Raw genomic sequence first — 22,914 nt, 5'->3', positions numbered from 1 at the left:
AATATTTATTCAGCGTCACTAAGTATCAGACCAAGCAGTAGAAATATTAGAATCTATGTTTACACATCTAAACCTACATGTGTACTCTACATATGAGCACCTCCGATTTGACGAGGAAGAGTCAACAATCTCAGTGAGATCCCGGCATCGTTGATGAGGTACACACACAGTGCTCCTATCCTGTCTGGGTGGGAAGCTGGAAGCACCAGGGAAGAACTTCAAGGAAAAAATGATGCCTCTGAGTTGAGTCCTCAAGTTCTTTACAAGCTACTTTAGAGATGATCTAAGGATAAATTTGGGAGGGAGTTTTCTACTAGGAAAAAGTGGGTATTAGAATTGTACGACTCAAATTTATAATAGTCACCATCATAATTATCACAAAATAATAGAGACTAAGTAATTACTCCAAAGACACACAGCCATGCCCAGTGAAGATCGAGAGCTGGAAATCTGGCATCTAAGATCTTGCTGCACCCACCATGTGTGTGTACAACACATATGCATAAGTGTGTACTTACATACACACGTCGTATTCTCCACTCTGTATAAAAGGGACCTCAGACAGACTAGTTTGGGGATAGGAGGTAACTGAGAGGAAATGGGCAGATAAAAAGTCCTACAGGATGCCCCCCATGAGGAGCCCCACTATGATAGCCACTCAAAATGATACTTTTCTTTCCCTCCTGGAAAAAGTTAGAATGTATATGATCTGAGAGCTGTAGATCTCTTGAACAGAAAAGGCCTCACAATCACACACCCCTTTGCATCCAGGTAGGACTGCTCCTAATTTCTCTCATATTTTGGGGTCCCAAAGAAAGAGACTATGCTACTTGCCGACGGCCTCAAATAAATTCCTGGGTTTAGAAAACTCTTCCAAGTCTGTTTCCCAGTCTTTCTATGAAAGGGCAATGAGAAACAGCAGGGGCTTTGGAGTCAGAAAGATCTGGGTTCAGTCCTTACATTTAGCACATCTTCACTACAAGACCTTGGGCAAATTATTAATTTCTCTGATATTTAAAATTAGAATTAAAAATGACAATTCTCATTGCTATTGACTAGACAGAGAAACAGTTAGGCACATAGTGGGGGAAATCCGTTTTCGTTCCCTCTCCCTTTCTTCACCTGTCCCAGTATCATCCCACTTCCTTTGGTGCCATTTCATATGAATGTGGTTGTATAAACTGAGCGATGCTGGGAAAACAAGTCTCAGATTCAAACAGGACCAAACTTAGCAAGGTTTGAGAGCTATCTTGGAGAACAGTGGTTGATAACTGAATCCCTGACTATTCCTTTACTTTTTTCATCGAAGAGCTACCCTGCCTCTGTCTTGGGGTTTGGAAAGGTAAAAATATGAGTAAGGAGAAGAAGAAGAGCAGAGGAGCAGAGGACACATGAGAGGGAGAGAGGAGAACAGAATGCATGGTAGCAGGTAAGAACATGAGCACAGAATTTAGGAAGACAGGTCAAGACCCTGCTGCACTGAGCAGCTCTGTACCCTCAGACAAGTTCTTTTCTGGGCCTTAGTGTCCTCATTAGAAAATATGTTTAATAAAGCCTGTATCATAAGGTTCTCACGAGGATTACATGAGATGCTGTATGTGTCTAGCAAGTAGTCAATATTCAATTAGAAAAAGATACTACCTAATATACACTGAGTGCTTGCAACAGACCAAATCTTAGGCTAGATGAACCACATATATCACACCAGGCTTAATTACTATTATTAATTATGATTATCGACATCAAATAAAGAAGAAGAGGAGAAAAAAAAAATCTTGAATTCACATTAGAATCATAAAGGGCCTTAGGGACAGTAAGTCTAAATGCGCAATTTTATAAATGAGGCACCCTAAGGCCAGAGACACTGTGATTAGCACACACACACAGGGTTTTATGGCAGCAAGCTCTGGACTAGAATCCCACCCTCCTAGCTCCATGTCCAGAAGGCTGGAGGTGCAGCTAGACAGGCTTCCTGGCAGCCTCAGTTACCTTTCCAGGAGGGCACTTCCCTGGAAAGTAACCTGGTCCACCCCTCCTTTGGCAGCCTACAGCCCCACAGTCCTCACAAGGAACGTGGCTCTTGCTCATTCATGCTCCTTTCTCCCACCCACAGGCTCGTAATTAAAAGAGAATACACATGCCTTTGGTTTCTGAGACCTATTAAGAATCAAGTAAGCCACAGCAAGCAGACAACCAGGCAGGAAAACTCGGATTAAAGCTAATCCCCCCCCCACCCCCCTTGCTTTACAGATGCTCATCAGAGGGTGGTTGTAGGTCCCATGGAGAAGCAGCGGAGCCAGCTTCACAGGGCTCCCCAGCTCTTCATCTGCCTGGGGAATCTCAGTTTAGAAAATATCTTTTCATGTTTAACTCTGATAGACACTGCAATGATCTGCATTCATTCCCACAAAGAGTCAGAAAAGCCTGTGAAGGAGGAACAACCAGGCTTCTTAAGGCATTTCAAATATCAAAAATCAACTTAATTAAGTAAGGTTAATTTTTCTTCCTGAGCAGCAATCCAACTTTAATTAATACTTCATTAAAATTGGTTCCTGGGGGAATATAAGCATGTATACACCTAATGAGCTCATCTGTCACAGGTGTTATCACAGAAGGTGTTAAATGTGCCTCCTCGCTGGCCACTTAGATGGCCCCGCGTTAATCGGAGCCAAAAAGCAGCCTAGGTCTGCAACTCTCCTGCTCTCTGTGGGCTTTGATCCCGCCAACAGCGTAACATGATCCATCCTCCCCTCCCCTGTCTCCACTCTGTGAATGATTCAGGGGCCAGATTTAAGCCCAGCCTCCTGCACAGATGGCACCCCGGTTTCCCTCCCTTCACTGGCTTTTGCTCCACAATGAGAAAGGTTAGGACACTCTCACTTTATTAGTACACTGCGGCAGACTTCATTAGATGATTCAATCCTCTGTTTAAAAAAAAATAAAAACATTGAACAGATTTGCAAACTCTGTATATTCCCTGCTGGTAGCAAAGATGATTTAAGTTCTGCAGGACTCTGATTTCTGATGGGAAACATCAACCAAGAGAAACTGGGTGTTGCGTGGGAAAGGAATCTCTGATCCTCTATTATTGCCTCTTAAGGTGACTATTTCTATACTAGGAATTCCCAGATTTCTCCAGTTGCAGACGGAATGCTCTAACTGACCGCCCCCCCAAACCATCTGCCTCCCCAGCCCTCTCCTCATTAGAAATAACGAGGAAATTTTGCCCCATATTGGTTGAGACCGCAGTGTAAGTTATCAGGAGCAAGTTGTTAATATCACCAACCTCAGGAGGCTAGTAACTTCCAGACCACCCAGGACACCAGGCAGACCTCGGGAAGCTACGAAATCAACCTGACTGTTGCCAGAAAAAAGCAGCCCAGCCCAGTGCCCCTCCTTGCTAACTTCCCATACCTCTTTGGTGTGAGTATGGAAGGAGACAGACATGTCCAGCAGAAGCTTCCGCTGCTCCACCCTGCGCACGAAGTCTTGGATGCGCACCTCCAGGTGTCTAGCTGCCTTGTAGATCTCCTCCGGGTCACATTCCCCTGTCTGAGCCAGCTGCTCTGCTGCTTCTAGGAGCTTGTCCGCATTGGTGTATGTATTCTGCCAGCAATGACAGTGAGGAAAAGTCAACTTGCAGTCACGAATGGAGCTTCACGTCTTCCCCCAGCCCACCAGGGCTGCCCAGAGCTGGAGCGCAATGCGTGGGCACTGAGCCCAGAGCTCCCTAATCTGGAAGAGCTGAGCGCCCAGCTCACCCACCACCTCCCAGCAAGCCAGCAGCCTGCCTGGCAGCTCAGCACAAGCGGTACTAGCTCGGTGCCTCCTCTCTCCCTGGGATTTCTCCCAGGTGGGGTGTCCTGGAAAGAAGAGAGCAGACATGCTAGAATCTCCATTCCTCAGCCTCGCCTGGACCCTCTACCCTTAGGGAGATCCATCACTGCCCTCACCTCTCAGGCTGTAACTGCCAGAGTTGGAAATACCTCATGCACAAAGATCAGCTGGGTTTCTATATGAGAACACCAGAGAAATAATAACTGGGAAACTTGCATGACTTTTCCCCCAAGTCCCTTGTAACTACTGGTGTTTATCTTTTGGAACAGAGCTATCTCTTTGGAGGGGAAAGGGTCAGAACTCAGGGAACTGACAGAAGGAAGCAGCCACAGCCAGAGCGAGGAGATGCAGGCAATTCCCTGTGTGCGCAGCAAAGGCTTGAATCTTGCGGGAAGGTTGGGGAGGTGTCTGGTGATTTTGTTTATCTTATGCTACTGCATGCACGCACACAAGCACACACTCATTCTCTCACACACACTCTCCTCCAAACCCCTGTCTATGTTCTCCAGAGCATTTTGAAAAGCAACCAGCTTGTAATTATTGCTCATCAGGATGGAGTCACTACCTCTGCAATACATGTATGTCAGTTAGTACATATATGCCATGGATTCAATTTTTTCTGGGTAGGCTTCCTGTAAAAGAGAGTTCCAGACAGACCCTGAATTAGAGCTGGTGGCTCAGATGTACATTATATTTCTCAACACCCTTATAATGACACAAGGCCCAACAAAGTGATGCACAAGTGAACTGGTGATGATATGAAACTGGCAGCAGAAACAGTCAGGATCAAGTGCAAAGTGAGTGGAGAAGTGGAAGGGATTTTGTAGCAATGATTGTGTGCGGTGCTTTACTTTGCCTGTATCTGAGTGGTCTCCGGTCCCCGGAGAGTTCTTTAGACTCACCTGAAGACCTGGGTATTAAAGGTTGAATTGTGTCTCCTCTAAATTTGCATGTTGAAGCCCTCAGCCCCAGTACCTCAGAATGGGGCCCTTATTTGGAGACAGAGTAACGGCATAGGTAATTAATTAAAATCAAGTCATAGTGAAGTAGAAGGAGTCCTAATTCAATATGACTGCTGTCTCTACAAACATGACACCACGCAAAGAGACAGACACACACTCAGGGAGAACACTGTGTGGAGCTGAGTGTGGGAATCAAGGGATGTGTCTACCAGCCAAGGAATGCCAGAGAGTGCAAACCAGCAAACCACTGGGAAGTAAGAGAGGCACAAAACAGATTCTTCACCATATGCCTCAGGAAACACAATCCTGCTGACACTCTGCTCTTGGATTTCTAGCCTCCAGAGCTGCGAGACAACATGCTTCTGTTGTTTAAGTCACCCAGTGTAGGACATTCTGCCATGGCAGCTCTAGCACACTACTACAGTAAGGCGGAACTTCCCAGATGCCGTTGAGCCAGCTTCTTGACGGAAGAATGAGCAGGCTTTCGGCAAACACTTGTCATGGCCTCAAGGGGTGCCCAGAAAGGCTTCAGTGGCTCCTTAAGGAATGCTGTCTGACAAGCAACTGCCCAAGTCACTCTCCCAAAGCAGGTGAGGTGGAGCTGAGGCTTGGGTGGGGATGAAAAGGAAGAAAAACCCTTTGGCCCTACTTGGGGGATTCATGGAAAACATGATACTTGTGAGAGGAAAGAGGCTTTGCCGCTAGGTTAAGTAAGAGGATATTGATTCTGGAAAGCAAATGAAGGAAGCATGAACAGTTCTGATGGAAAAGTGGGAGAGATGGAAAATGACAGGCAGGAGGAGACCTCTGGGGCTGTGGGCCAGGTTAAGGAAGCCTGAATTGTGGAGGTGGCCCACAATTTCTAATAAATAAACCACAAGCTGATGGGAGAGAGTTTTTTCAAGAATTCTTCAAATCTTCCATTTTACACTTTAGGGAATCTCAAGAAAGCCCAAAGAAACCCCAAAGTTGTGTCTTCGTAGTTTCTAGCTAATAAATAAAAATTTATGGTACAGCCAAAGCAAGCTTGCTTTCCAGTTAAGTTTGGGACCAATAAGAGATACATAAGAAGTACTCTTGCCTGGAAAATCCCAGGGACGGAGGAGCCTGGTGGGCTGCAGTCCATGGGGTCGCTAAGAGTTGGACACGACTGAGCGACTTCCCTTTCACTTTTCACTTCCATGCATTGGAGAAGGAAATGGCAACCCACTCCAGTGGTCTTGCCTGGAGAATCCCAGGCATTGGGGAGCCTGGTGGGCTGCCGTCTATGGGGTCGCACAGAGTCAGACACAACTGAAGTGACTTGGCAGCAGCAGCAGCAAGAAACAAAAGTGAAGTGCCTATTGCATGTAAGGTGAACAACTTGTCCTGGGTTGCCCAGGATTTTCCTGGTTTTAGCATTAAAAGTCCTGTGTCCTGAAAAACCTGTCAGTCCTAAGCAAATCAGGATGGCTGGTCACCCTAACACAATTCAAGACTATACATGTCTCAGGAGTACAGATAGATATATGATATATGTTGCTTTAAAGGAGAATAAAATCATCCTTAAGGGAAAAAAGTATGACACATTAAATGGGACAAGCAACACAAAAATAATTAGGAGCTAATGTTTCTTGACATGATATAGGTGCCAAGAAGAAAATGAGTAAAAACCAAGAATAATAACAGCCAATAATGACTGGATAGTTTTCACATGCCAAGGACCATTCTAAAGGTTCACATGCATACTCATTCATTTAATCTTCACAACGACCCTAGGCAGTTGATACAGTCATCGGTCCCACTTCACAGATGAAGAAACTGAGGTAAAAAGTATTTCTAAGGTCACATGTTTCAAAGGTGGTAGAACCAGGATGAAAATTTTGTTGTCCAGCTTCAGAACTCAAGCTCCAAATCATTACACTACCATATCAGCTGAAGAGGGGCCTTGCATGCCATGTAGAAGTATGACTAGTGTATAGTGTCTAGAAACATTACACCGCCTCTACTTTGCCAACTAAGGTCCATCTAGTCAAGGCTATGGTTTTTCCTGTGGTCACATATGGATGTGAGAGTTGGACTGTGAAGAAGGCAGAGTGCCGAAGAATTGATGCTTTTGAACTGTGGTGTTGGAGAAGACTCTTGAGAGTCCCTTGGACTGCAAGGAGATCCAACCAGTCCATTCTGAAGGAGATCAGCCTTGGGATTTCTTTGGAAGGAATGATGCTAAAGCTGAAACTCCAGTACTTTGGCCACCTCATGCGAAGAGTTGACTCATTGGAGAAGACTCTGATGCTGGGAGGGATTGGGGGCAGGAGGAGAAGGGGCCAACAGAGGATGAGATGGCTGGATGGCATCACTGACTCGATGGACGTGAGTCTGAGTGAACTCTGGGAGTTGGTGATGGATAGGGAGGCCTGGCGTGCTGCGATTCATGGGGTCGCAGAGAGTTGGACACGACTGAGCTGAACTGAACTGATGCAGGGGCAGGCAGAAGCCTGAGGATGGGCAGAGAAGTAGGGGAGTTTCTCATGGATGGTCTGTCTCTCTTTGCGCTCTGTCAGTCTCATAACACAGTTGCTCTCATGCTCAAGTAAAGATGTGCTTCCCTGGGTACCTCCCTCGTGGTCTGTGTACCCCTTAAAGATAGGTCCCATGTGTCACTCATTGTGGGTTCTTCATGCCAGACACCATGGCTGGTAGACAATAGGCGCTTACTAGATGTCTACTGAATGAACAAGACTCAGAGCTTGAATGAGCATTTCAAATCTGGGTACGTTGAGCTAACCTCACTAAAATTGGAGAGTAGAAGGAAACCATATTTATAAGGCCGGGAAAGGCTAGATAATAGATTTTACAGTGAGAGGGACAGGAGAGCCAGTGGAAGGGCAACAGGGTCAGCACTGAAAGCAGGGCTCCCTTCTTTACCTGTTTCCCAGCCCTCCTCCCCATCATGACTAGAAAGAGCTCTAAAATTCAGACCCAGTCATAGCTCTCTTCCACGTAAAACTGTCCAATGGCTTTCTACTGCCTCTGGGGTAAAACACATCAGGGTGCCATGCAAGACCCTTTTTCATCTGACACTTGTTTTTTCCCTTCAGCCTCAATTCCCCGACAACAGCCTGTGAAATAAATTGCTTACACTTCTGGAAAATCATAGCACTGGATCTTCCCCTGTGCTTCTTCCTGGGTTGTCCTTCCCCTACTTTTTTTCCATGACCAACTCTTACTCACCCTGTAAGACCCAGCCCAGGTGTCACTTCCCCCAGGAAGTCCACCCTGAGATCCACTTCCCTCCCAAGGTTGGCTTATATGAGCCCCTCTGAGCTGTTAGAGTGATCTGTGCCAAACCTCTTCTTGGTTCCTGCCATATTCTAATGCCAGTGTTTGCCTTTCTCATCCACTTAGGGGCAGGTAGTCTTTCACTTCTTTCCCTTGGTGCCCCAAGTAAGTGCTCTACAAAAATTTAATGAATGAATTAATAAACTAAAGAATACATCAATCCCCACCAATCCTAATGTTCAATCCTTGGCCCCCATCAACTACATGGTACAAGACCTTATATGCTAGAATTTATGTTCAATGTTTAATCTCATTTGGTTTATCCTATTTCCTGGCAGAATCGTGAAATAAGAACGTGATTATAGAATATCAATTAAAGTGTTGATGGAGCAATTCACTGATACCTGTCATTGTCCCACTTTGGGACAAGGGTCACAGCTGGCTTCTGCTCACCTTCTGACCAGGCCAACAAGAGTGTCTACCCCAGGGCCAGAAGCCAGCTCACCATGAGTGCAGCTCCTAGGCACTCTCTGGCTCCTCAGTCTCCTATCCTCTGCCTTGGGCTTGATCCCTTGATGACATTTCCTAATTATGGATGGCTGCATTTCCTGTTCTTCCTTCCCTCCATGCCTGTGTCCACCAGGTAAAAGGTTCTAGATAATTCAGCCCTTATGTTGGTGGGCATAAATCTCATCTTCACCTCATTGTGCTTTGCAGATACTGCTTTCTGTTTTACAGACTGAAGGTGTGTGGCAACCCTGTGTTAAGCAAATCTATCAGCATTGTTTTTCCAACAACATCAGCTCACTTCATGTCTCTATGTCACATTTTGGTAATACTTGCAATATTTTAAATTCTTTCATTATCTTTGTTGATTTTTGATCATTGATCTTTGGTGTTACTACTAGGACTTACTTGAAGGCTCAGATGATGGCTAGCATTTTCTAGCAATAAAGCATTTTTTAATATCATGGAGGGCATGTATTCACTTACATTGAAGGTCTCTTTATATCTGATCATTTCTACAGCTGTGCATACACAAATAACTCAAACATGAATCCTCCAGAAAGTTAGGTTCATATTTGACTTTAAAAACACATCTCTAAAAGTCCCCAACTGAATCCTCCAGGAATTTAGGTTCATATTTGACTCTATAAACACATCTCTGACAGTACCATCAACTCCCCAAGTCAACATATCCTTCTGGAATCCTGAGCCCCTTCTGTATCACATTTACTTTTCTCGATCACACTGAGCTGATAACAGAAACCAGGGGTGTGTTTTCCCTGCATAATGTACCTATGTCCTAGATTTCAGTTTCCAAGTGTCCTGAAGAAAGCTTCTGACAGAAGCAACAAATAGGCAGGGTGTTACAGCATTATGTACTGGAACTCAGGTGATCACACATGTCACCATCACAGTGAGGACAGGGGCTGGGACTAACCCAAATCTTCCTGGGACATCCTAAGTCTGTAAGAATCTCCCAAAGTTTAGCCTGTAGCTGGGTAAGTCTCTCCTGATGAAGAATACCCAGAGTGCTGTAACTCTCCTGAGGGACAGGATAAAGCTCTAGACTTAAATCAGGAAGCCTATCAGTATGACGCACGAGACTCTCCAGGATGGCCATGGAGATGAGATTTCCACACATGTTGATGACCCTGAGCTGGGAGCAGTGGCTCAGGGCAGGCAGAATGGCCGTGAGGTGGGAGTCCATGATCCCATACAGGTTTAAGTCCAGTTCTTCCAGAGAGCCTGCAACTTTCTCCAGCAGAACTTGGAGGAGCTCAGGACTAAAGCTGGTCAGGATAACACCACTCAGATTCAGGCCCTTTAGCTGATAGATGTTCAGGCACTGGAACAGATGGGTCAAGTCAGATTCTGTAGACAGGCAGTTGGTTATTGAGAGGTTGTCCAAGGTTGTGGGGGGGGGGAGTTCTTCAGGCATCTGAGTATCTGGCTCAGATGGCCTTCCAAGAAAGATGGAGATTCCATTAGGAGATACTGGAGGTGCTGCAGCCTGAGGATCTGAGAAGTACATTGTAGAAGATGCTGACTGTCCTGCTCCTCAACAGCAGACGCATGAATGGGGCAGAGAAGGAGTTTCTGAATATTGCTCATCTTGCCCAGCTGATCCTCAGCTGGCCAGAGTGGAGAGCTTCTGAGTGAAACTCAAATCCTCCTCCTGTACACAGTCCAGCTTCACCAAACTGAGAAGTCTCTTAATATCTTCCATAGACACTGAAATAATCTTTATCTTCTTACAGCATTGGTGTATAGGGCCTTTTCTCTGTCTCATCCACATGAAGAGGTAAATGAGGAATTTACCCAGGCCATTTTCTTGAGACAAAGTTCTTTGACTACCTCCAAGAGAGCCAAGGGATGCTTTGTCCTTGACATGTCCTCAGCCACCGGTGCCATCAGTGAGCTTGAGTCCATGTCTCCAGACTACATCCTCCAGAAGTCCCAGCCAGCATTCCGCAAGTCCAGCACCTGAAATTTGTACCTCCTGGGGTGAACCTTCTGGGCCAGCAGGATATCAAGGCCATCCAGCATTGCTTGTAAGGTTCCTTTGTGAGGCTGCTGCGTCAGGCCCCCCAGAGGCAGGAGGGCAAAGGGCCAGGCTTGCACCATGGCCTTCAGGGTCTCACTGTGTCTGCCAGAGAAGGCAACCATGTATAATGGTGGGTAGAGCTCAGTAGGCAGATACTCCAAAGAGGTGATGGCTGAGGCTTCGTCTCTCATCAGGCTCACTGCTGCTAAGTTCCCAAATCTGAGTGGGTTGTGAACACTCATCCTGACTCTTGTCTGAATGGAATCCAGCTCTGATCTGTTTGGTGGGCTGCTCAGACCTCAGACTTGGTGGAGAACACAGGCAGTGACTTCAGAGTGAGAGGCTTCTGCATCTCTTCTTTGATGACTGATGCTTTTATAGAACTTTTCTAACCACATCTGCCCTCCTTCCAACCACTAACTTCCAATCAGAAGGCACTCACTGATAAGATTCCACAGTGTCCCTTGGGGTAACCCTGACTGGGTTACTGTCAATCTCCACATGAGCTGACTGAGTCAGACCTTCATTAATAAACGAGAAAGAACAAGGCAGGGGAGGGGCGGTGGTGGTGGTGGCATCAAGGACTTATTCCTTGATTTACCTCACAAAACTGGATTGAGTTTTGCTAATATGGACAGTTGTATCCCTGGATGTGAGAAAGGGAAAGGATTATGGGTTTCTGACATTACACAAAAAGCTAAGTCAAAAACAATGTCTTCAGCATATCATTGTTGGGAGATCTCTGGCAATATCAAAGTTGTTAAATGTCCCAGAATTAAAACAGCTTCATAAAGGCAGTGATGTTATTTCCAAAGGAAACAAAATAAACTCCTATTTCTTTCAAGTTGTCACTTAGGTGTTACATGAGGAAGATAGCAGATTATGAGTGTATTCAGAGAGTTAAGGGATGTGCAACTGGAGGTGTGGTTGGCCCTCCAGATTCAAGTTCTGACTTCTTTAAAGGACATCTAGTCAAAATCCTAATGAGAACTAAGGGTGGGTGCTGGGCAGTGTGGTGGTGGCCATTCCTAAAGGGACCCTGTGAAGGACTCAAACAGCATCATATATGTTGTTTTTTCGTCTCCTTTTCTCCTGGGAAAGAGGGACATTAAAGACTTTCTTTGGGTGATATTTAGAAATTAAACAGGAGAGGCTAAGAGGAGACAGTTTCATCTTTGAGGGTGTTTCCTCCTAGAATGTTGTGATGAGGACAGCAAATTGACTTGAAAAGACTCAATCTGAGGATGTGAGCAGAGGGACACATGACCAGCTCTGCACAGGAGGACATTTTCATGTCTGGGAGTCAATGATGCTGGTCACTGTGGGCTCTTGGGGAGCCTGGAGCAGGGGGTGAAATAAACATGGATCAGTCCGACCTAACCTTGTTCTCAACATGGCCACCGCTCCCAGTAAACACTGTCTTTTAGGTGCTTCACACCGGGGATGGGCTGAGATGGCAACTGACCCCAGGCCTGTTCTAGGGACATTACCACATGGTCAACACCGAAATCAGATTGACTATATTATTTGCAGCTGAAGACAGAGAAGCTCTATACAGTCAGCAAAAACAAGAACGGGAGCTGACTGTAGCTCAGATCATGAGCCCCTTGTTGCAAAATTCAGACTTAAATTGAAGAAAGTAGGGAAAACCATTAGGCCATTTGGGTATGACCTAAATCAAATACCTTATGTTTATACAGTGGGAGTGACAAACAGATTCAAGGGATTAGATCTGGTAGACAGAGCCTGAAGAACTATGGATGGAGATTCATGACATTGTATAGGAGGCAGTGATCAAGACCATCCCAAAGAAAAAGAAATGCTAACAGGCAAAATGCTTGTCTGAGGAGGCCTTACAAAATTGCTGAGAAGAGGAGAGAAGTGAAAGGCAAAGGAGAAAAAAAGAAAGATATACTCATTTAAATGCAGAGTTCCAAAGAACAGTAAGGAGAGATAAGAAAGTCTTTTTAAGTGAACAATGCAAAGAAATAGAGGAAAACAACAGAATAGGAAAGACTAGCGATCTCTTCAGGAAAATTAGAACTACAAAGGGAACATTTCATGTAAAGATGGGTACAATAAGGAACAGAAATGGTAGGGACCTAACAGAAGCAGAAGATATTAAGAAGAGGTGGCAAGAATACACAGAAGAACTATACAAAAAAGACCTTCATGACCCAGATAACCACAATGGTGTGGTCACTCACCTACAACCAGACATCCTGGAGTGTGAAGTCAAGTGGGCCTTAGGAAGCATCACTACAAACAAAGCTAATGGAGGTGATGGAATTCCAGCTGAGCTTTTTCAAATTCTAGAAGATGATGCTGTGAAAGTGCTACACTCAATATGCCAGCAAATTTGGAAAACTCAACAGTGGCCACAGGACTGGGAAAGGTCAGTTTTCATTCCAATCTCAAAGAAGGGCAATGCCAAAGAATGTCCAAGCTACCACACAATTGCACTCATTTCACATGCTAGTAAGGTCATGCTCAAAATTCCCCAAGCTAGGCTTCAACAGTACATGAACTGAGAACTTCCAGATGTTCAAGCTGGATTCAGAAAAGGCAGAGGAACCAGAGATCAAATTGCCAACATCTGCTGGATCATGGAAAAAGCAAGAGAATTCCAGAAAAACATCTGCTCCATTGACTATGCCAAAGCCTTTGACTGTGTGGATCACAACAAACTGGAAAATTCTTCAAGAGATGGGAATACCAGACCACCTTACCTGCCTCCTGAGAAACTTGTATGCAGGTTAAGAAGCAACAGTTAGAACTGAACATGGAACAACATACTGTTTCAAAATTGGGAAAGGAGTGCATCAAAGCTGTATACTGTCACCCTGTTTATTTAACTTACACACAGAGTACATCATGTGAAATGCCAGGCTGGATGAAGTACAAGCTGGATTCAAGATTGCCAGGAGAAATATCAATAACTTTAGATATGCAGATGACACCACCCTAATGGCAGATAGTGAAGAGGAACTGAAGAGCCTCTTGATGAAGGTGAAAGAGGAGAGTGAAAAAGCTAGCTTAAAACTCAGCATTCAAAAACTAAGATCATGGCATCCGGTCCCATCACTTCATGGCAAATAGATGGAGAAAAAATGGAAACAGTAACAGACTTTATTTTCTTGGGCTCCAAAATCACTGCAGATGGTGACTGCAACCATGAAATTAAAAGGCACTTGCTCCTTGGAAGAAAAGTCTAGATTTGTCTGACAAATCTAGACAGCATATTAAAAAGCATACACATTACTATGCCAACAAAGGTCCAAACAGTCAAAGCTATGGTTTGTCCAGTAGTCATGGATGTGAGAGTGGACCATAAAGAAGGGTGAGCATTGAAGAATTGATGCTTCTGAACTGTGGTGCTGGAGAAGACTCTCGAGAGTCCCTTGAACTGCAAGGAGATCAAACCAGTCAATCCTAAAAGAAATCAACCCTGAATATTTACTGGAAGGACTAATGCTGAAGCTGAAGCTCCAGTACTTTGTTCACCTGATGCCAAGAGCCAACTCACCGAAAAAGGTCCTGATGCAGGCAAAGATTGAAGGCAGGAGGAGAAGTGGGTGGTAGAGGATGAGATGGTTAGATAGCATCACGGACTCAATGGATATGAATTTGAGCAAACTTCAGGAGACTGTGAAGGACAAGGAAGCCTGGCGTACTGCAGCCCATGGGGTTACAAAGAGTAGGCCAGGACTGAGTGACTGAACAACAATATTCTAGGGACTCTGGGAGCTGAACCATAATCCCTCACATTGATATTCTCACAAAATTTTAAATTCTTTCATTATCATTATCTTTGTTGATTTCTGACCAGTGATCTTTGATGTTGCTACTATAACTTGCTGAAAGCTCAGATGATGGTTAGTATTTTTTTTAGCATTAAAGCACTTTTTAAAAAGGCATATACACTGTTTTTCTAGACATCATGCTATAGGACACTTAACAGACAAAACTTTCATATGCACTGGGAAACCAAGATTCATGTGGCTCACTTTATTTTGGTATTCGGTTTATTGCAGTGGTCTGAAAGTGAACCCACAACAGCTCTGAGGTATGCCTTCCTTCCATCCCCCTCTGCTGCAGCCTTGGCTCATGACTTTTTGCCTTCCCTCAGGGAGGAGACAGAGCATTGCAGGATAACTTGTCTCTAAAAACATTGGCATCCTAGCAATATAGCTGTGGTTTTAGCCTCCTTAGGCTGAAGCAGAAGGACGAGAGGTAGGCTTTTTAAAGACAGAGTATCGAAGAGGCAGTATAGTGAAAACGCTTCTGGAGTTAAGAGGTGACTTCCTTGATAACATGAAATTAGCATTTGGGCCCTGTGCTCTGGGGATGAGGACGGATGAGGATGGATAAGGCCAAAGTTCCTCTTATAATTCAAAAGTGGTAGTGTGGACCAGAGGATATAACAACCAGGGGGCCAGTATAGAACTCTCCCCTCCATCTACCTTATCTCCTAGTGTAGGTAGTCCTAAGTTTAAGGATGAGTAGTGATCCAAAAGATCCTTTGCAAGACCCTTATTTAGCACTGGGAGTGTATATTCCATGTAAATGGGAGTTAGATTCCCAGGACAAAATAGAGAAAATCAGTTGAGCACATGGCTTTTTTTTTTTTTTTTTGGCTATGCTGCATGGTATGTGGGATTTTAGTTACTTCATCAGGGATTAAATCTGAGCCCCCTGCAGTGTAAGAACAGAGTCTTTGGACCACAAAGGAAGACTCCATAGCATATTTAAAATATAGCACTAGCTTCTCAGGTGGCTCAGTGGTAAAGAATCCACCCGTCCATACAGAAGATTCAGGAGACCCGGATTTGATCCCTGGGTTGGGAAGACCTGCTGGAGGAGGAAATGGCAACCCATTCCAGTATTCTTGCCTGAAAACAAATCCCATGGACAGAGGAACTTGGGGGTTACAGTCCATGGGATCTCAAAGAAGCAGACATGACTGCGAATGCAAGCTCACTGATACAGCACATCAGTACAGTCAAAATGTATAGCTAGGGTGATATAGGAAATTGCTTTTCAGTTTTCATTCCAGGGTATCAGGCACATATTTCTCCATCATCTATTGGCTCTTGAAAAGGAAAAAGGGATGGACTCTGATGATAGCTAAGTGGTCTTTGGTGGGAAGCAGTAGGATGGAAAGGAAGAAACCACTTGGTACCAGTGATGGGTTAACCCACCATATTACGTCTGCTGGAAGGACATCTGCCTACGTATCCTGAGTAAAGGAATAAACAGTAGTTGTCTCCATTAGGATAATTTGTGTGTCCAAACAAGGAGTAACTAATGACTACTCTTAATCAGATGCTCCTTCAATTGGAGACTGTCTATACAAATCTGCTACAAGTCTACTAATTGGGACTGATACCAAAAATAACTATTGCACTTGCCAATACTTCCCAACACAAATAGTGTGGGAGCTGAGAGTATCTCTGGGAACCTAAACACTGGCTTTATCACATTTACATATACAATCATCACCCTGTCCCATTCTCATACACATCTCTACTTGCTGGAAAGCATTTTCCTCTGCACGTCTAAAATGTTTCAACACCTCTTCCTATTAACAATAAGTGGTGTATTTTCAGAACTCCATATTTTTAAAGTAAAGTTTTATTTCCTATAGTCTAACTTTTATGTGTTTAAGAACACCTAGACTGAGTAATTCTGAGAAAAGAATAGTAGTTGTTCTTTGCCAGGATGTTCTCCTTTACTGATTTTCTCTTTCCTTCTTATCCTCAGTAACCCTCTTCATTTACAGGCTATGCTTTAACCTTGATGTATTTCTTTCAGTTGCAGGCCAGAAGCTGAGTATCTAGGTATTCTCAGGCAAAATAGCAGAAGAGATAACCAGAATTAACTATTAGCATATTACCTATTTAATATAATGATAAAAAGCAATGCTTTGTTTCTGGACCAAAAGCCAGGGTCAATTCTAGAGGCTGCCAATACTGGTTACAAAATATGATCTGTCAGAAAACATCAGGACCAGCTTGTAAGAAAGGACCAACCAGATTCCAGAAAATGCGGCCACCCCAGGGGACTGAGACACAAAGCAAGGAAGGACTTTCTCCTTGACTCTTCCCACCTATGCCTCCAGGGCAGGGAGAGCAGTAGATGGCATAGACTGGGCCAGGCCTGATGCTCAGACTGAACAAAAGATGGTGGTATATACAGGAAGGGACCTAGAGGCCAGAGGCTGGCCTAGAGCTGCAGGCTGGGGCTAAAAGAAGAGTGAGAAGAGCCCCAGGGATCTGAGCAATTAGAACATCAAAACCAGGAGAGTGCCATGCAGACACAAAGCTCTGAAGACTGCAGGGGGAAGCATTTAATCCTTTTCCCACTAAGCAAGTCCCAGATGCAGCCAGCTGGCAACTATATTGCTGCTGGGAAGCAACCCACCACCCCAGCACTATGGGAATTTGATAACACAGTCTCCACCCTGGCTACGCTTCTCCTCCTTCCTCCTCATCACTCAGCTCAAATGGGCAAAATAATGGAGGGGAACATGTAACCACAAAAGAAGAATGAGGACAAAAATGTTTTAGGAGTGAAGACGGCATACCTAAGCGTTCAGATGTGAATTTGTGGATTGCCCAGTAGCCTGGCCCTATAGAGGTTCATTCTCACGTGGAATTCTTGAAGCCAAAAAAATAGCGGTTGGTGAGACAGGATTTCCATGGAACAGAGATAAGTTAAGGCCACCTGCTGCAGGGTTTGGCAGTTCAAGAGATTGGGGAGGCAGGGAGATGTACCCAAAATGCTGCTCTCTCTCAAAAGAGTAACTTTGCAGTGTTGCTGTTTCTCCTGCTTTCCATATTCTATGTTTGGCTGTTGGTGGGAGGCAGTGGGCGGGAAGAGGGAGAAGGCAGGCCTTTGGAGAAAGACAGTCGGTTTGAAAATACTGCTGAAACCCTTGGGGCTTGTGGACTTACTTTCTCTTCTGTTTTATCCTGAAAAGGGCAGGCAGAAAAAGATGTGCCTGACCCAGGGAAATGGGGATCAGGTGAAAGGGAGAATGAGCAGAGGGGCTGGTCCACACTTCTGCTTCTGCCCCAGTGAGCACAGTGCTTCTCGAGCTCTTTCACCCCCATGTGGTCACATATAGCCCTAAGCGTCCACATTCCAATCTGAAGGGAGCCCACTGCCTATGACCCTCTCTATGAATGGTGTTCCTGCTCATTTTCAACTTCGCAGACCCTGGACCCCTATCTGCCCTGTTCTTATCATAGCTAACCTTGGGTTTCATCCATAGACTCTATGGAACAGGGTCTCATAACAGCAGCACTGATAACATTTTGGGCTGGATAATTCTATGTTAGGGGGCTGTTACGGGTTGAGTTCTGTTCCTCCACAAAGGTATGTTGCAACCTTAATGCCCAGTACCTGAGAATGTGACCTTTTTTTTTTTTTTTTAAGAAACAGTGTCAATGCAGGTAGAATTAGTTGAGGTCAGACTGGAGTTGGGTGGGCTGTAATCCACTATGACTTGCGGCCTTATAAAAAGATGAGTTCAGGAACAGACAGACACAGAGAGGGTGCTGTGTGACGTGAAGGCCAAGGCTGGAGTGATACAAAGGAACACCAAAGATTGCCAGCAAACACCAGTGAAGTCCAGAGAGAGGCTGGGAACAGATTCTCCCTTACAGAAGGAACTAACCTACCAGTACCTTGATTTTAGTCTTTGAGCCTCCGGAACTGCGAGACAATATACTCCTGTTGTTTTAAGCCACCCAGTTTGTGGTCCTTTGTTACAGTAGCCCTAGGAAATTAACAGAGGGGCTGTTCTCTGTACTGTAGGGTTTAGCTGCATCCCTGCCCTCTACCCACAGGATGACAAAAGCAATGCCTTCCCCAGATGCCAACCCAGAATGTCCTCAGACATTGACAGACATGCCCTGGGTGGGGGTGGGGGATGGGGAAAAATGTCTTCCAGTTGTGAAGTTCTTTTAGATCATAAGACCATCAAGGAAGGCCCAGTGAGGGAGCCCATACAACCTCCTTAGCTTATACTGCTTTTCTGATGGTCCCTCAGATGGCAGAAGCCCTAACAAATCTAACCCTGTGGTTCTCATAGGACAGGACTGGGCAGTAGATCAAGGAGCCTGGGGGAGAAAAGCAGTGTTCAGGTCCTACCCCAGATTACTCAAATCAGAATAGGAGCTAAGGAGGAGGCAGGGAAGGGGAGTATCCGGCAGCATATGCTTTTAAAAACTTAACTTATATGCAGAGTACATCATTCGAAACGCTGAGTTGGATGAATCACAAGCTGGAATCAAGATTGCCAGGAGAAATATCAATAATCTCATGCAGATGACACCACCCTAATGGCAGAAAGTGAAGAGGGACTGAAGAGCCTCTTGATGAAGGTAAAAGAGGAGAGTGAAAAAGCTAGCTTAAAACTCAACATTCAAAAAACAAAGATCATGGCATCTGGTACCATCACTTCATGGCAAATAGATGGGAAAAAATGGAAACAGTAACAGACTTTTTTCTTGGACTCCAAAATCTGCAGACAGTGACTGCAGCCATGAAATTAAAAAATGCTTGCTCCTTGGAAGAAAAGCTATGACAAACCTAGACAGCATATTAAAAAGCAGACACATCATTTTGCCAACAAAGGTCTGTATAGTCAAAGCTATGATCTTTCCGGTAGTCATGTACAGATGTGAGAGTTGGACCATAAAGAAGGCTGAGTGCTGAAGAATTGATGCTTCTGAACTGTGGTGCTGGAAAAGACTCGTGAGAGTTCCTTGGACTGCAAGGAGATCAAACTAGTCAGTCCTGAAGGAGATCAATCCTAAATATTCATTGGAAGGACTGATGTCAAAGCTGAAGCTCCAATACTTTGGCCACCTGATGGAAAGAGCTGACTCATTGGAAAAGACCCTGATGCTGAGAAAGATTGAGAGCATGAGGAGACGGGGACAAGAGAGGATGAGATGGCTGGATGGCATCACTGACTCAATGGTCATGAGTTTGAGCAAACTCTAGGAGATAGTAAAGGACAGGGAAGCCTGGTGTGCTGCAGTCCATGGAGTCCTAAAGACTTGAACATGACTGAGCAACTCAACAACAAAAGTGTGTTAGTCACTCAGTCATGTCCGACTCTTTTCGACCCCATGGACTGTAGCCCACCAGGCTCTGTCCATGGAATTCTATAGGCAAGAATACTGGAGTGGGTGGACATTACCTTCTCCAGGGGATCTTCCCGACCCAGGGATCAAACCTAGGTCTCCCACATTGAAGCAGATTCTTTACCATTTGAGCCACCCAGGGAAGCCTGTAAAAGCTTCCTAGGTGACTATACTTGCAGTCTCTATCTAAGGTTAAAACCACTCTCTAAGCGTAGGGCTCACAGCCTGGGCTGAAATTCTAAGGTGACAGAAATCTCATCTTTTGCTCCAAAAGAGCTACAGGTTTTGAATGAATGGTAATATTACTAATGACGAGAAAAACCTGGAGAATTTAGGACTATACTGGATTTCACAGTTTACCTAGTAGTTTAAATATAGTAACTATGGTTTATAAAAGTAAAAAAATAAACATAACCAGAATGTTCAATACTTGGGGGAGGTTACTACACTGTGGGCTTTCCTGGTGACTCAGGCAGTAAAAAAAATCTGCCTACAACACAGGAGACCCAGGTTCAAGCCCTGGGTTGGGAAGATCCCCTGGAGAAGGGAATGGCCACCCACTCTAGTATTCCTGCCTGGAGAATCCCACGGACAGAGGAGTCTGGCTGGACATGACTGAGCGACAACACTTTTAACACACTGTGCTATGACCAAATGAGGCAGTCCTCACGATTATGCTTTGAAGACTATTTAGTAATCTGAGGAAGTATTCCTGATGTAAGATCAAATGAAGAAGTCAGCATAAATCAAAGTATGGTTCTAGTCCTAACGACCTACCTATCTATTGGAAAAAACTACTACTGATAATGATGGCTGCCAGTTTTGGACCCATCTACAAACATTACTACAGTGTAATGGAGTAACGCTATTATATCATGTTACAGATAAGAAATTACTTTGCCAACAAAGGTCCGTCTAGTCAAGGCTATGGTTTTTCCAGTGGTCATGTATGGATGTGAGAGTTGGACTGTGAAGAAAGCTGAGCACCAAAGAATTGATGCTTTTGAACTGTGGTGTTGGAGAAGATTCTTGAGAGTCCCTTGGACTGCATGGACATCCAACCAGTCCATTCTGAAGGAGATCAGCCCTGGGATTTCTTTGGAAGGAATGATGCTAAAGCTGAAACTCCAGTACTTTGGCCACCTCATGCAAAGAGTTGACTCATTGGAAAAGACTCTGGTGTTGGGAGGGATTGGGGGCAGGAGGAGAAGGGGACGACAGAGGATGAGATGGCTGGATGGCATCACTGACTCAATGGACATGAGTCTGAGTGAACTCCGGGAGACGGTGGTGGACAGGGAGGCCTGGCGTGCTGTGATCCATGGGGTTGCAAAGAGTTGGACACGATTGAGCAACTGAACTGACTGAGATAAGAAAACTGAGGCTTGGAAAGGTGAAAGAATTTGAAATCTCGAATAAGCTCACATAGCTGCTGAATAGTAGATGTCAAGGTGGAATTCACATTTATTTGACTCTAAGCAAAACATTCTTCACATTTTTCTGTGCTGACTGGAAACTTGCCAATATATATTAATAGTTTATATATAACTATCTCTAAGCTATATTAGGGATATGTTTTTCCCCACTATTTTCTTGTTTCCAAATGTTCTATGGTAAACATGTATTAATTTTATAGTCAAAAAAATGGGAAAATCATTCAAAGTAAAAGAAATTATATGCAGGGCATTCTTTAGAAATTATTCCAAAAAACAAACCAAATTTTATGTTTACATCTGTTTGCTTCTTTTTGTCTGTGTAAGAAGAAAAACATACAAGCTAACTGTGATTGCCTTGGGAGGAAGGGATTAGGAAGTGGGAATGGAGGGATAATTAGCATTTTTATTTACACATACCTTTACAAGGTTTTGCTTGTTATTGTAACAATTAGGAATCTCTTTCAAACTTTGAAAAATACTAAATAAAAGAAATTTTAAAGGAAGACATAGGGATCTAATATATTTTTGTCAATTGAGTAACATCTAGAAATACAAATAACTTTCATCATAAATGTATTTATGTTAGAGATGGATGCATTTCCTAGTTCTGGGATCCTGAAGACACTAATGCTTGACCAACCAGTGTGATATATTCAATCATACAAAAATGCACAATCTCTCTGTAGCCCCAGTCAGTGATTTCACCTTTCTCAGTTTGGATTTTATGACACTGCTCATCATAGCTCAGAAGAAACATGATTTTGATATGACATACATATATGCAAAAAAGATCCAGTCAAAAATAATCACCTGTGAAATCTTGGAAATTATTTCCCCTGGCACAATGCCAGCATCAACTACCCAGGACCCTGAGCTGTCTCCCACAGCAGGAAAAAAACAAGAGACATGTCAAATTTGAAAATACTTAGAAGTGAGGCTGATTCTCAGACAACACTCCCAAGAGCCTCTGTCTGGAATGCTGCTATAGGCTTTGGTTGAAAGCCTTCTCTATCACCATCACATAAATATCAAAGCCCTCATGCCCATGGCATGGAGCTGACAGCAGCACAGAGTGACAGGCAGGGGCCAGTCCCTGGGTACTTATGCGTATGAAACTGACAAGGTGATGTGATTGAAATGCTTAGGACCTTTCAAATAAAAGTCAGCAAAATAAAGATGGAGTGATGCAAAGATCAAAGGAGTAATAGAAGAATCATTTTCTTCTAGGAGAATCATTGTCTCTCTCCCTATTTTGCTGATGCACTCTGGGACTGTGGTTTCAGTGGCTTTAGAAGGTCTAGGTCACTTATATCTCACCTTCCCCAGGTGTGCCACTAAGATCATCATCATCATTCAAGAGAAATATGGATTTTAGCCACAGGACTGCTCCAGGGCCCACAGGAGGTGACACACACTGCTCTCGGGTCTACATTCCCTAACCGAATCAGGTCTCCCTGAATGCAAGCCAGCCCTAGATGGGTTCTGAAGTGTTGGGAAGGACCCTCAGTAAGGGCAAAGGAAAACCTTGGCCTCTGCAGTGGCCCTGAAGGTCTTTCTACTCATGACTGAAATCAGTGAACACTGCCATGCATCCTGAGACATCCCCCCAACCCCCCGCCAAAAAATAAGATGAATTATGTTCAGAATGATCTTTATATAAAGCATGGAAAGTTGAAAATTATGCAGCATGCTTGGGGCTGGTGCATGGG

The 22,914-nt window shown here is 44.4% G+C and overlaps 1 protein-coding gene across 10 annotated transcripts in view; it reads right to left on the bottom strand.

Annotated features, from left to right (window-relative positions):
• Positions 1–22,914, bottom strand: part of KALRN (kalirin RhoGEF kinase) — a 695,559-nt gene that overhangs the window by 325,421 nt on the left and 347,224 nt on the right. For all 10 annotated transcript variants that reach the window (XM_069555992.1, XM_069555980.1, XM_069556000.1 and 7 more), the window contains exon 11: positions 3,415–3,606. In XM_069555992.1, coding sequence (XP_069412093.1) covers positions 3,415–3,606 — 192 coding nt within the window. The remainder of the gene's footprint in view (positions 1–3,414; positions 3,607–22,914) is intronic.

Source organism: Ovis canadensis, chromosome 1, assembly GCF_042477335.2.
Source record: "Ovis canadensis isolate MfBH-ARS-UI-01 breed Bighorn chromosome 1, ARS-UI_OviCan_v2, whole genome shotgun sequence".
Classification (NCBI taxonomy): domain Eukaryota; kingdom Metazoa; phylum Chordata; class Mammalia; order Artiodactyla; family Bovidae; genus Ovis; species Ovis canadensis.
This window is presented reverse-complemented; position numbering and strand designations above follow the sequence as displayed.